Below are 15,354 nucleotides of genomic sequence, written 5' to 3'. Positions count from 1 at the left end.
AATTCAATTTTTGCCGCAATTTTGTTAAAATTGTGACATAAATTGCACTATATTACTATGATTGCACAAAACACATCATTAACACAAGCTTGCCTAATCATGTTGGCAGACACTGAGATACAGGTTAATGTGAAGAAAGTTCTGTTGCTCTGTTTAACATGTCTCTAGATAATGAATATTGACAAATAATTGGAATTTACATAAATAAATGTATTAAATGGGTAGTTCACCACTGGTAGTTCAGCCCTGGTAGTGCAACTGGTGCCAGAGATTTGTAATTTCTTTTGTTAAAAAATATCAAGTTTTCCAGTACCTATCAGCCACTGTATGTCCTGCAGGAAGTGCTATATTTTTTCCTGTCTGGAGAGCAGAAGAGGTTTTCTATTGGAATTTGCTAGTGCTCTGGACAGTTCCTGTCACAAACAGAGGTGGCAGCAGAGAACACTGTGTCCGACTAGAAAGAATACACCACTTCCTACAGGATGTACAGCAGCTAATAGTACTGGAAGACTAGAGATTTTTTTTTAGAAGTAAATCACAAATCTTTGGCACTTTCTAGCACCAGTTGATTTGAAAGATTTTTTTTTTGCTAAACTACCCTTTTAAAGTGTTTGTCCCACAATAACAAAGCTATGAGTTATGGAGACTCACCTCTGTAATGTTCACCATGGCTTATGATGTGTGGCTGTCTGAGAAACTTTCCGATGAGGGATAAACAGATCTCGGATTTCTGGTTTAAGACTCAGTCCAGGTACAGTGAATACGGACCGCACTGAAAGTAAGTACATACAGAGTCAGCTTGTATCCAATGTTCATCTAGTTAAATCTACAACACTTTTATGGTTGTCACCCTATTATAAGAAACATTGGCTACTGAACATTGGCTTAGGTTACCGATACCTATAAGCAAGCTGTACTTGCCAACCTTAACTTGTCCAACCGCCTCAATTTTTGCATACAATAACATGAGTTAGAGTAACTTGACATGTTGTCCATGTAGACTCAGTACAGGCAGCTCGGTGTGGATGACAGACATACTTTGCCCTCTCTCTAGCTGTACTCACATATTCAGTTCCTATAATAAATAGTCACCATATAGTTATCATAAAGTATATAAGGAAGTGAGTGCAATACTGTTATAATTTGTTACAATATGATACATCCAGCTGTGGTCTGCTATTATGTGTGCTAAAGAAATAGCCTACAACTAGAGATGCCTCACGAACCCAGATTCGTTCCAAACTTTGCAAGAAGTCTGGTTCTCTACCAAACTTTTTGAAAATTTTGGACAGGTTTGTGAATTGCAGCCACACATCTTAAAAAAAAAAGTTAGAAAAGGTATTCTCACCTGACTGTTCTCCCCCGATGTCCTCTTGTGGCTCTCTGTTCCTGTCCCGCCGTCTTCTCCGGTGAAGGCCCGCTCAGCCAATCACAGGCTCACTGGGACAGGACAGCTCCACAGCCTGTGATTGGTCAGGCAGGCTGTCACTCTTGTCTGTAGAGTGACAACCCGCTTAGCCAATCACTGGCCGTGATGCTGTCCTGTCCCAGTGAGCCTGTGATTGGATGAGCGGGCTGTCACTCCTGAAACAAGAATGACAGCCCGCTCAACAAAGCACAGGCTGACTGGGACAGGACAGCACCACAGCCTGGTATTGGCTGTGAGTGAGCCTTCACCGGACAAGACGATGGGACCGGACTGGAGAAGAAGGACCCCGGTGGAGTACGGTAAGTATAACATTTGGTTCACCACAAACCTGGACTTTACATTAAAGTTCGGCGAACCTTTTTACAAGTTCACTCATCTCTACCTACAACTAAACAAATTTACTGGTCTTATGAAGAAAACATTTTTTTTAAGGAAATTATGTAAAGTATTTGCATGTAGAAAAAGTCAGAGCCATATGCCCTTATAATGTATATGCAAAGGGGCTGTCTTAGTGGGAAAACCTTTCTAGGATAATGTAAGGCCTTCTTAATGATTTATTCTAAGCTTTTCCAATGGAAGCATAGCTTGATGGGAAGTCTGATGGTGCCATTTTCTTTTTACACCCAGTAGCATATTTTAGATCTGCATTTACAATTCTGCTTTCTGCAGAGCTGTCATTCTGCAGTGTCTAGATAGAACTTGCTTCTTTCAATTTCCAACAGAGAATATGAAAGGTTTTATGTAAGCAATGTGCAAAACGCTTACAAGCTCTACTGGTGGTGTCACATGATTCTGCTGCTGCATTTCTGCAGTTATCTAACAGAGGAAAATCTGCACTTAATTTTTATGTGGATTTACAGAGAAATTTACTAGAAATGAGCGAATCTTTAGCATGCACAGGTTTGTCCAAGCCGGAGTGTGCAGCATTTGATTTCAGGTGGCTGCAGAAGTTGGATGCAGCCCTAGGGAGTCCTTGATAGGGTCCTATTACACCGGGCAGATATCGCCCTGTGTAATGAAAAAGAAGAAGAAGCTAGAAGTGGCTTTTAGGGTGCTTTCACACGTACCGTATCACTGCGTTTTTATCGCTGCGTTTTTGCTGCGTTTTTTACGTGCGCGTTTTGATTTTCACATGATTTTCATGTGAAAATCAAAACGCGCATGTGAAAATCTACCCTTAAAAGTAAAGGGATGTGTAAAGGAAATGGCTTATACTTCCCCCTCCTAATAGATCCACTTCTGTCTTTAGCTGTAACTGCATCAAAAACTGCTGTGTGTGATACCAGTCCTGGTGTGCACGATACCAACTTTAGTGGCTGTAGATATGGAAAGCTGATACACTACAAAAATCTGTATAATGTAAAAATAATGTTCACAAATGAGCTGGTACAGGACTGTGCAAAAATGTAGGCAGGTGTGGAAAATGGTGCGATGCCTGATTGAGAACTAGCTTTAGTGTATGAGTGTGAGGAGTTCTGGAAGTGATAATATGGCCTCCCTGATCAAGTCTGTCTGGGATTACATAAAAGACAGAAGGAATTGAGCAGAACAGAAGATCTGGGCTTAGTTTTCTAAGATGTCTGGAACAACCCCCCTGCTGAGCTTCTTCAAAAACTGTGTGTAAGTTACCTAGAAAAACTGATGCTAAAGGCAATGGGCAGTCACACCAAATACTAAAGTAATTTAGTTTTCTCTTCTGTTCATTCACTTTGCATTTTATTGACCGCGTAAGGACCCATGACATACCTGTACATCATGGGAGCCTGTCATTTAAGGACCTATGACGTATTGGTACACAAGAAGGTCCGGAGGCTCTATGAAGCGAGTTCAGGAGCTAAGACGTAGCCCCTCCCCAAACAAAAGTTTAAATCACCCCCCTTTCCCATTTTATATATGAAACACATAAAAATAAACATATTATATATCGTACCCTGCGCAATTGTCTGATCTAATAAATAACAATACTGTTCCCATATGGTGAATAGTGTAAAAGAAGAAAGCAAAACTGGAGAATTGATGATTTTTTGCTACATTATATATCAGAGAAAAAAAACTAAAAAAAAAGTAGTGATGAGCTAATAGTGATCGCATTAAAGTCTATGGGAACAAGTATTTGATTATTGAAAAACATCTATCCGACCACTTGGAGGTAAAAAACGGAAGCTGGGGGATTTGAATGCTTATCGAATATTTATCGAATATTCGGCAAACTATTCGATAACATTCAATAGATCGAATACCTTACTATTCGATCGGATATCTATTTGATCAAACAGTATTCGCTCATCACTATTAAAAAGCAATCAAAACGTCCCATCCACACAAATATGGTACCCATGAAAACTAGAGATCATGTTGCAAAAATAAGAACCCAAAATAGCCATGTAGGTTGAAAAATAAAAGAGCTATGGCTCTTAGAAACTGAGGAGGAAAATGTAAAAAATGAAAATTATTGTAGTCCTTAACCCCTTCAAGACAGAGCCCGGGTCAAATTAATGCAATGTTCCTCCCTCCTTCTAAGAGCCATAGGGCTTTTATTTTTCCACCTACAGGGCTGGTTGGGGTGTCATTTTTTGCACCATGATCTCTAGTTTGTATTAATATCATATTAGTGTAAAAGAAAAGTTTTGATTGATTTTTATTAATTTTTTCTGATATATAATTAAAAAAAATTCCTGGTGTGTTCTTTTTTCCGCTTACGCCGCTCGCTGTGGTGGAACAATAATGTTATATTTTAATAGATTGGACAATTCTGCACCCTATGATATATATGTTTATTTGTTTATTTATTTATATTTTTATTTTTATAATGGGCAAGGAGGTTTATTCAACTTTTACTGGGGGGGGGGTTATATAAGGTTTTTTTTACACTTTTAAAAACTTTTTGTTATTACCCTTTTTTAAACACTTTAATTCACTTTAAAACATGCAATCATTAGCTTGCATATACTGATTTATGCTATGCCATATCATAGAGCCTGCCTGATAGCAGACTCTATACATAGAATGCAAATCCGCCAGGACGGAGGTAAGTGACTTACCCCTGTCCGTCGGTACAATCGTCCAGTCACTTACTACTTGTCGGTACAAGCTTGTCCTGTCACTGGCTACCTATAGATATAGATTGCAACGTTTAAGGGGTTAATGAAAGGCAGCTGGGCTCGTATATAGGAACGTATATGTACAATTCTACTGCACGGGGTATGTGCAGTAGGAACACACACATATATATATATATATATATATATATATATATATATATATATATTGTGGCATGGTGGGGCTGTAAGAGGCAGTTCTATGCCTCTGGAGTGGGAATTGGAGTTCAGGTGAAGCTCCTGTTCCAGATACTCCACTCCAGCCCTAGAGCTAATGAGGCTCTGAAACCACCTGGTGGATCTATTAGAGACTCCAGAGCTTCCCAGGTGAGGGCTCTCAGGTGAAGACTCCCAGTGTGGGAGAACAGGCAGCACTAGGCCTGTGGGAGCTGCAGACAAGAAGTCTGGGTGAGACCAGTGTACCTGGTCAAGTGGAGCAGTAGGCTCAGAAAGTCAGCTAGGGAAGCTGTAATGTGTTAGTCAGTGGCTAGACAGCCCAGGTTTTATTTTATTGGCAGTGTTGCCTATGTCTTGTGTTATTTGAACGGATAAATAAAGCTGACTGAGGTCCGTATAAAGCATAAAGCACTGACTGGACTGCAATTTGTGATGTGCCAACCGTCTCAGGCCCAGGAGATGGCGATCCCAGCAAGTGAGTAACCCCCAGATTGTCACAATATATATATATATATATGTGTATATATATCTGAACCAGCTGAATTGAACTAGCTGAATTGAAAGGGTTAACACTAGCTGAGGGGGCGACATCTACTTGGCAGCTACGTTTCTATGAATGAAGTGTTCTGATGAGCTCTAAACTTTTTAAAGTGAAAAATCAGTTCATCCCAGAAACTTGTGTACATTGAAGGCAGCTCATTAAGCTGAAGAAGATATTCTAGCAGTGTGCGGCTGCAATCTGAGAATAAACTCTTCTCCCTGACTGCCTGTCGAGGCGGCTAATCTCCCATCTCCCTATTCCAAGCAGTCACTTGCATATTTATTTATTCAGAGCACGAGGCTCCTGAGGTAATTAGACTGTCAGATTCTGAGTTAATAAGAAATTGCCGGAGAGCGAAGGCATCTTCTGTGTCTCTCACACTCTCTTCATCTTCTATTTTTTATCTTCTGTGCTTAGTGGCTTTATTTCACGTGCTGTTTCCTATATTGTGTATTTCCTTCTGTGGAAGCTCACCGTCTTAATTAAGAGATCACTTATCACCAAATGCGGCTCAGTCTGGCTGTGGATGTATCTATTCTCTGCATTTACATCCCTCATATCTTATCAGCACTATCATTCTTTGCTAACACATACCTAACAAGTGGCCCTTGGTCTGACTAAGGGTGGTATTACACGGGCCGAGCAGGGCCCGATAATACCTGTAAACGAGCGCCGATCTGCTAGATCGTTGCTCTTTTACTGGCTTTATTACACGGTCCGATAATCGTTTGACAAGAGCTGCAAGGACATCGTTACCGATGTCCTTGCAGCCCTTGCTAAACTGGCATACATTACCCATCCACGTTCCAGGGCTGCTCCTGCCGTCCGCTTCTCCCGGGGTCCCGTGCGCGCTCTAGCTTCACAGCGTCCTGTCAGCTGGTAGGCCGCTCAGCCAATCACAGGCCGGGACCGCTGCGGCCTGTGATTGGCTGAGCGGCCTATCAGCTGACAGGCCGCTGTGAAGCTAGAGCGCGCACGGGACCCCGGGAGAAGCGGACGGCAGGAGAAGCCCTGGAACGTGGATGGGTAATGTATATCGTTAGTCGCCATGCACCGCTATTACACTTAGCGGTGCGCAGTCGGCGCCCGACAAAAATAGGGTCTAACCTATATCAACAATCAGCCGATGATCGTTGTCATCTGCTGATCATTGCATTTATTACATGGAGCGATAATCGATCGAATCGGGCCAATTTGGCCGATTATCGTTCCGTGTAATAGTACCCTAAAGCCAAATTGGGTTACAGAATAAGAGCACCAGGATAAAATGTCCACAGATGACCGTTGGAAAAATTTTTATTACATCATTGTATTGCATTGTAAATCCCCAATATACACCTATTACAGGAAATGCTTATTAAGTGCTTTTTTTCCCTGCACTTACTACTGCATCAAGGCTTCACTTCCTGGATAACATGGTGATGTCACGACCCGACTCCCAGAGCTGTGCGGGCTGTGGCTGCTGGAGAGGATAATGGCAGAGGGATGCTCAGTGTCCCTTCAATGCCCTGTGTCCCTCAGTGTCCCCCTGCCATCATCCTCTCCAGCAGCCACACCCCGCACAGCTCTGGGAGTCGGGTCGTGACATCACCATTTTATCCAGGAAGTGAAGCCTTGATGCAGTAATAAGTGCAGGGAAAAAAAGCACTTTATAAGCATTTCCCATAATAAGTGTATATTGGAGATTTGTATAACTTTTTTTTTTGGGGGGGGGGGGGGGGGGGCAATACGATACTTTGATAAAAAAAAATTTGCCAGACTTCTCCTTTAAAAGCATAACCCCAGGTGACTTCTGGCTCCCTGTTCCTCCTCTGTAAACTAGGGCACAGCACTGGGGCTACACATATTTCTGTAAGCATTGATAATGTTATCTATTGGTCCGACAACAGCCTTATATACAAGCAACTTTAATTTGTGTATTATCCAACAAAGTATCAAAATAAAGAGCATTGAGTAAAAAGATCAATACAAATTATATGCAAACTGCATTAGGCTAGGACTGTTGCATTACAGTCCTTTGTCACAGACAGAGGTGGCAGCATAGAGCACTGTGTCAGACTGGAGAGAATAATCCACTTTCTACAGGACATACAGCAGCTCATAAGTACTGGAAAATGGATTTTTGAATAGAAGTAAATTACAAATATATATAAATCTATAAAAAAAAATCTACATAAAAAAATAATTGAAAATTTTAAAAAATATTTATTATTAGAGATGAGTGAACCGGTTCGGGTTCGAGTCGATCCGAACCCGAACGTTCGGCATTTGATTAGCTGGGGCTGCTGAACTTGGATAAAGCTCTAAGGTTGTCTGGAAAACATGGATACAGCCAATGACTATATCCATGATTTCCACATAGCCTCAGGGCTTTATCTAACTTCAGCAGCCACTGCTAATCAAATGCCGAAAGTTCGGGTTCAGATCGACTTGCTTGAGGTTCGCTCATCTCTAATTATTATATGTCAGAATTCACAAGCACATTATATTTTCGTTTCTAAGTTTCATGTCATCTCATGTATAAATGTTACAGTCCTAAATATAAAACAAAATAGCATCATTAAAATTAGAGATGAGCGAACCGGTTCGGCCGGTATGGGATCCGGTTTGGATATACCAAAAGTCCGAATCCGATTGGATTCGGATTTTTGGAAGTCCGCTCCGATTTTTTTTTTCTTGCTTTCTAAAATGGCATTTTATTATTTATTTTTTGATAGTTTTTTTTTTTTTTTTTAAAAGAAGTAAAATAAAAGCTATATAGATTGGGTATCATTGTAATTGTACTGATTTGAACAATGTAGATAACATGTCAGTTTTACCACAAGGCAAATGGCATAAAGAAGAGGAGTGCAAAAGATGAAAAATCACTCCTTAAAGGGAAAGTATCAGCAGATTCTTGCATACGAACTTGCTGATAGTTCCCGGTGGCTGCTGAACTCCTCTAACTAGTGCCAGTTCTCTGATGCTAGTAAGTTCCGCCATTTTCATGATATTAAAAAAAAAAATGCAAATTAACTCAATAGGAGCGCTGGGGTTAGGAGCACGGAGGGAACAAATCCTGCTCTGCATAGTGATAGTGCTCAATAACACAAAAGATAACTATGGCTCGGCACTACCTACTATTACAGTGATAACAAATTGACATACAGTCGTTTTGTTTCATTCTTACTACCATTGTCCAATTTAATATGTCCAGTATCTGCAGGATGATTCAGATCTGGACTCTGGGTTATTAAAGCTGTCACTTTGTAGCCTAAGGTCCTGAAGTTAAATCAGACCTGGAAATGGACTTTGCATGTTTTCCTTCTGTTTATGTTGGTTTCTGGATGGAACAAGTAGGGTGGGTTTCAGTTGGCAATTGTTCTCCATTTCCTTCCATGACTTTACTCAAGTTGTTTTTTTGAATTTGTAATCGAGACCTGAGAGCTTCCAAAAGACTCCTTTTGTATCAGTTGTTGCCATAGTGAAGCCAATACTGGTGATATTGTATGCACATGTACAGCTGCAACTAGACAGATGTGATACAAACAAGACACACAAAGCCACATGACTAGTCGACTGTAACCTACTCTGCTTGCAATGTTCTTTGTAAGCTGTGCATGCTGGAAGAAAATGTTGAAACAAGCTTCCATGACTCAAATAACAGCTTTAACAGACTGCAAGATGTTATTAACTCAGTTCTTGATCACATAGTTTAGAGAAAACTGTGCTTTCTTGTGTCCAGTATAATAAACACTTTAGCAAAATGTGGAGCTGTATAGCTTTAAATAAGGCAAAAACCACCAAAACATATAGAATGCTACATTGGCCAAATGCAATGCTGGGGGAACATCTTTGACTAAAGGCTTCACCTCTGTGGGACTTCTAAATATTACTAAGTAAATAGTGCAACTCTTATGTGTATAATGGTGTCACTTCAAAATTTGTAATCAAAGTGACTACGCAGAGCTCTGTGAGAGAGCTAGTGCACCCCCGGCAACTGAGGATCTAAGAAATAGTAAAATGAAGAGTGATCTAAACAAAAGAACTTTCAGAGACAATGGAGAGAGATGCCTGTGCAAAGGAACTAAGCATGTAAATGGAACAGAAAGTGCAACACAATAGGTACAAGGCGCTGACTTTGTCCAGCTGGTCAGATCCTGGTGTTGGCTAAAAGAATATGAAGAAAGCTGCGTTCACCCACTGCCTAGCCACTATCTGAGCCAACACTGATAAATACCTTCACTTTTTATATGATCAGTTTGGGGTTAGGCTAAATTCACAGGCTCCGCAGTTGTGTCTGTAATTGCGGATGTGCAATTACGGACAAATTTAAAGTCCCATTGCTTTCAATAGGGCTCTTCACACTGTCCGTAAGTTTACAGATCCGCATTACTGACAAACTCTAGGAGTACAGGCCATCATTGCAGCACAGATTGTCCCAAAGAAGCCTATGGGAGTGTCCGTCATTATTGTGGATCCCTAATTTTTACAGATGAAACGTCTGCAAGTTCATATAAATACGATTGAGTAATAATTTTAAACCTTTCTATCACCTTCCCATTTTTTGCTAATCAAAAAAAAAAATACAGATTAGGGATACAATACGGAAGCAATACAGATGATTTTTGTTGACGACTGCAGACGAAGATTCCGGACAATTGCAGAGATCATATATGGTACTAAAAACTACTGAACATGTGAATGTAGCCTAACACTGGTGTCTGGGTGTAAATAGCATGTTAGGTTAAAATATTCTGTATTTTATGATGATTTAAGGTTAGAATATTGATGTTACGAAGCATGCTGCAGTGTTTCCTACCATGTAAGCTGCTTGTTTGCCATTGCCTCTGTTTCCCCGAAAATGTTGTTTTATTTCTCTCCGCACTGTATCAGTGATAACTAGTCATGTGGGCGGCGTCTTACCCTCAACTAGTCACGGCTCCCTGGACTGTAATCACTCCCCTCTGTACTGTAATCCCACCTCTGGATGCTGTTGCAGGCCTGTCAATCATGCCCAGCAAGGCGTGGGATGGGATTGATTACAGCCTGGGAGCTGTGACCAGTTGAGGGAGAGACCCCGCCCACATGACTAGTTAGCCCTGATTTGCATGCAGGGAGGGGAGGAGTAAAACTAAATTTTTGAGGCAACAGCAAAGGAGCAGTTTACATGGCAGGAAACCCTGCAGCATTCTTCATAATAACATTACTTTAACTCAGAACCTTAAATCATCATGACTAGTTCCCTTTAAGGGGTTATTCAGGATTAGAGAAAAAAAACCATTTTAGAATTATCTTAGATTAGAAGAACATGTTTTCTTCCAAAATCAGTACCACCCTTGTCCTCAGCTTGTCTGCAGTATTGCAGGTTAGTTCCACTTAAGTGAATGGAGCCAAGTTGTAATAACACATACAACCTGAGGACAGAGGTGGCGCTGGTTTTGGAAGAAAACAGATTTGTTTTCCTAATCCTGGACAACCGCTTGAATGATGCAGCCAATTTTCCTTTTTGCATTTTCCCTTTTTACTTTTCACTTTCTTAGAGCCATAATTTGCATGCTGTGCTTTCCAGTGCCAACCTCTTCTTCTACTTAACGTAATCCACAGAACTCCATGAGTCATGTGTAATCTGAGCACCAGTCATTCTTGTGCCAGCTAAGACTGATATGCGAGTGCCAATGTGAATGCCAATAGTCTGGCTACAAGGGTTCACCTATCTGGTCCTTGCTCCATAGTGCACATAGTGCAAGCGCAGCATACTATATGTGCTCTACTGTCATTGTGTACTCACTAGAATGACTGCACATGGCTGAACGTGTGCCATTCATGTATATACAAATATAGGCATTCTCCCATGTTCCTTCAGTTTATACGTGTGAAGTAAAGTGTATTTAAAACTGCAGTAAAATGGTCTTGGAGTGGTGGGTAAACTCAGCAAATGGGGCAAATGCTGCATGTATAGATTCTGCAGGAACGGAGAATCTGCAGGAACATGAAGACATGCTGTAGACCAACCTTCTCAAAGAAGCCATCACTGCAAAAATTTTACTATATACAATTATAATAAAATTCTCCAAATTTCCACTGATCTTACAATAAATAGCACTATTATGGCTAGTTTAACATTAATCAAACATCTTCCCTGGGCTTTCCATAATAAATTAGGACCAACTATAAAATGTACAAATAAATTAATCAATGCTATTTTATAACTATATTAAAGGCAAATCACTAACACAGTAAGGGGCACAGGGTTGTGACGCTGGGTTGTGTTCAGGGTGTTAACATATTTAATGGGAAAACCCAAACCAAGAGGTAGGACTCTGTGGCATAGATGTTTATTATGTTCTCCAGCAGGGCTTCATTATATAAAAAATCCAAAGGATGGATAACCCCTTTAGGCTATGTTTTTAAAGTGAAAAAAAAATGTCCGGCTTTTCAATAAAAACCGCCATTATTTGATAATGATGATTGTGATAATTTTTTACCTAATTTTTTTTTCAATTAAAAAAAAACTTAATCTAATAATAATAATAATAATAATAATACTTCAACCGATATTATGTTAGTATATAGGTGGTCGTCTCTTTTTTTCCCACACTTTTTCTCCCTAGTTTCTGGATATTTTCAGCATCTTCTCTCTAACTCGATACCTTCGTCCTGCCTGTTCACCATATCTCTTTTGCTTCCACCTTTCTCCTCTCGTACCTCTGTATTTATATCTATTCTGTCTCTCTCTCTCTCTCCCCATTTCTGTTCCTATACGCCGTTGCAGGCACTTTCATCTGTTCCCTTGGGGACTGGAGATGTCACCGCGGGATTTGCTTGTCCGCCTCTCATACAGTGGCAGAGCCCCATGGCTTTGACAAACCTCATTTAATTGGGAGGAAGCCAGGAGGGTTTGAAAGAACTCGCATGTCTACGAAACTCCTTTTATCAGGCATAATTTAAACTCTGCATGGAAAAAAAAACCTATATGTAGAAAAGAAAGTCAAACTCCCTCCTGCTGTGAAGCCCCCCTTTTCCCTCTGCAGATAGGCAGGTTCATATAAGATTCTATCTTTTTCTTTTTATAAAATTGTCAGTGTAGATTTACCTTCTGTGGCTGTCTGAGGAGTGAAGAAGAATGCAGATAGAGCTGTCCTTCACTGTCATGATTACTACTCTGTGTCTATTCAATATTTACAGGAGGCAAACTCAGATTTCCTTCTATTTCATGAAGTGAGATAATAGCCATAACAGTAATGGTGAGGCCCCCTAACAGCTTGTATAAGAACATGGTGTGAATGGTGTCTACTATTATATATTATAGTTTTCCAAGCTTGCACAGTATTATCCATGCCAACAAATACAGTATGAACTAAACTTTTAATTCTCTAATATTTCATTATATTATAAAATATAAAAGTGACATTTATAGCCAAATTCCAGCCAAAAGATATAAGCTCAGTCTTGGCTGGAAACTGGACCTTTCAAAATAGTCTTTTTCTGAGTATTTTTAACAGTGGTTCTTCCCTTCCAAGAGATTGCGGGGAAGCAGAAGGTTAGTTAGAAGGTTAAAGTTAAAAAATTAGCTTTTGTTTTTGGCAGGAGATTGACTGTTTGCTTGTATGATATATTCTTCTATTTTGTGTTTTGTTATTTTTATCAGACCTAATGTATTTTATTATCATATACATAAGTTAGACCTAGTGTTGCAAATTGTTTTTTAAGGAATGTGTCATCAGAAAATAACCTAATGTTTAAATTAGGTTTTCACTTTCAATTTTAGGCTATGTTCACACAACGCATGTGTTTCTATTGGCAACATCGGCCGTGCTTTGTACAAAAACATACATTGCCTTGCTTTCTATGGGATTCTGGCCGGAGCGTATACACATCATATATGCTCCGGCCAGGATCCCTCGTGGCGCCACAAAGAACTGACATGACATTTATTGAATAGAGGCCGTAGAAAACCATGTCAGTGCACACTATGAAGCAAGCGGCTCCGGCCACTTGCTTCATAGTGTGCAGTGGTGAGTTTTGATGTGGACGCGCGCTGATGCACCCGCATCAGAACTCTGCGGGCCAAAAGATCATCCAGCCGCTACTGCAGTACCGCTCGGGAGCATCTTTTCAAAGACCATCCCCTCCGTGACCCGGTTGGTCTCTTACGTCATGTGAACATGGCCTTACTATATATATTATAAAATAATCCTGAAACCTGTCAGTTTTCATATTAGTCACTAGGCTTAAAACTAATGTGAGACTTCCTGTTTTGCTTATCAACACAGATAAGAGTACAGTGACAGGTGACACCAGTATATAGATAAGAGAGGTACACACAATAGCTATTACCCCCCCCCCCCCCCTCCCAATACAAAGAATTGGGTCTGGAGATATTTATTGCGTCTATGTCCATGAGGCTAGGTTACTAACTTAAAAAAGCTAAAGCATGATGGCCCCTCTATGACAATGTACTACTAATAAAATGTAAAAACAATTAAAAATAAATGGCTGACATTTTTATAAGTAAAACTTATAGTAAGAAGCCTTGTTATCTTTTACAAAGTAGCATTTAACATGCATATTCCATAATTTCATTGATGGGCGCTTTAATATCCAATTAGGGGCTAAATGAATGATGTAAGTCAGTACCTGTAGGGAGTTATCAACTGTTACCAATTTCCTTAGATCTTGCTGCTTGGCTGCTATGTAGGTCAGCTCCATTAGAACAGTAATGATCTGTGACTACATCTTAGCTACAGTCTCTACAAGGAGTCTGAGATAGTCTCAGCATTGGTTGAGGCTGCTGCTATCTCCCTCCCCCTCTTGCAGTTCTGTCTTCTCAGATTGGCTGCTGTGTAAAAAACCTGGAGGGACCCTTTAAAGTGGGAATTATATCTTACCGATAATTCATTTTTCAGGAGTCCATCATGACAGCACCACCTGGAGATTGATCCCATTAGTCCTAATAGGAACAGGAAGCACAGAGAAGTTAAAATAGGCCCCTCCCCGGGCAAGCCTCAGTGTTTTATAAATTACTATCCCACATAGCCAACCATACAACCACACAAGGGGCGGGCAATAAACGGGTGCTGTCATGATGGACTCCTGAAAAATGAATTATCGGTAAGATATAATTCCCACTTTTCAATACGTCCAGTCATGACAGCACCACCTGGAGACATACCAGATTACCTTACTTAGGGAGGGACCACAGCATGTAGCACTTTACGTCCAAACGCCAGGTCTTGAGACGATGCTACATTGAGCTTGTAGTGACGAAAGAAGGTATGTGGTGTCGCCCACGTTGCCGCTCGACATATCTGCTCCAACGATGCTGATGACTTCTCAGCCCAGGAGACCGACATTGCTCTAGTAGAATGAGCTCGCAAATTTTCCGGTACTTCTTTACCTGCTAGTTTATAGGCTTCAGCAATTGTAGATTTCATCCATCTAGCAATGGAAGCCTTGGATGCCTTTTTCCCTTTATTAGGCCCTTGAAACTGTAGAAGAAGGTTCGAGTCTACTCTCCATTCTTTGGTGGCCTGTAAATAGGCAATCACCGATCTACGTACGTCCAGTGTATGGAAGGTTCTTTCCTTCTCATTTTTGGGGGAGTCACAAAAGGAGGGTAAGATTATGTCCTGTGATCGATGAAAGTTGGTGACAACTTTTGGAAGAAAGGAAGGGTCGAGTTTAAGGACGATTCTGTCATCCAAGACTGTAAGGTAAGGTTCCTGGGAAGAAAGAGCCTGTATCTCACAGACCCGCCTTGCTGATGTAATCGCAATTAGGAAAGTTGTCTTCAGTGAGATATGTTTTATGGACGCTTCTTCCAGAGGTTCGTAAGGTTTCTGTGTGAGGCTTTGCAGTACCAGGTTTAAATCCCAAGGTGGTGTTAGGTTTGATATTTTAGGTTTTATTCTGCTTACTGCTTTAAAAAACCTCCTGATCCACCTGTGATCTGCGATGGGCGAGTCAAAAAAACAGCCTAATGCAGCCACCTGAACTTTAAGGGTACTACATGCGAGTCCTTTGTCTAGGCCATCCTGTAAAAAATCCAAAATTTGTGGGAAATTTGGGTTAATTGGGTCCGGAGGGTTATCCCCACACCAGGAAGAGAACTTTCTCCAATATTTTAG

At 40.6% G+C, this 15,354-nt stretch overlaps 1 protein-coding gene across 2 annotated transcripts in view; it reads right to left on the bottom strand.

Moving 5' to 3' along the window:
- The window catches only part of CDK15 (cyclin dependent kinase 15), a 130,679-nt gene that overhangs the window by 2,312 nt on the left and 113,013 nt on the right, over positions 1-15,354 (bottom strand). For both annotated transcript variants that reach the window (XM_069983300.1, XM_069983299.1), the window contains one exon: positions 652-772. In XM_069983300.1, the coding sequence (XP_069839401.1) occupies positions 663-772 (110 nt within the window). In that variant the 3' untranslated portion in view covers positions 652-662. The remainder of the gene's footprint in view (positions 1-651; positions 773-15,354) is intronic.

This window comes from Dendropsophus ebraccatus, chromosome 9 (assembly GCF_027789765.1).
Source record: "Dendropsophus ebraccatus isolate aDenEbr1 chromosome 9, aDenEbr1.pat, whole genome shotgun sequence".
Lineage (NCBI taxonomy): Eukaryota > Metazoa > Chordata > Amphibia > Anura > Hylidae > Dendropsophus > Dendropsophus ebraccatus.
Note: the sequence above shows the minus strand (reverse complement) of the source record. Positions and strands in the feature narration are given on the sequence as shown.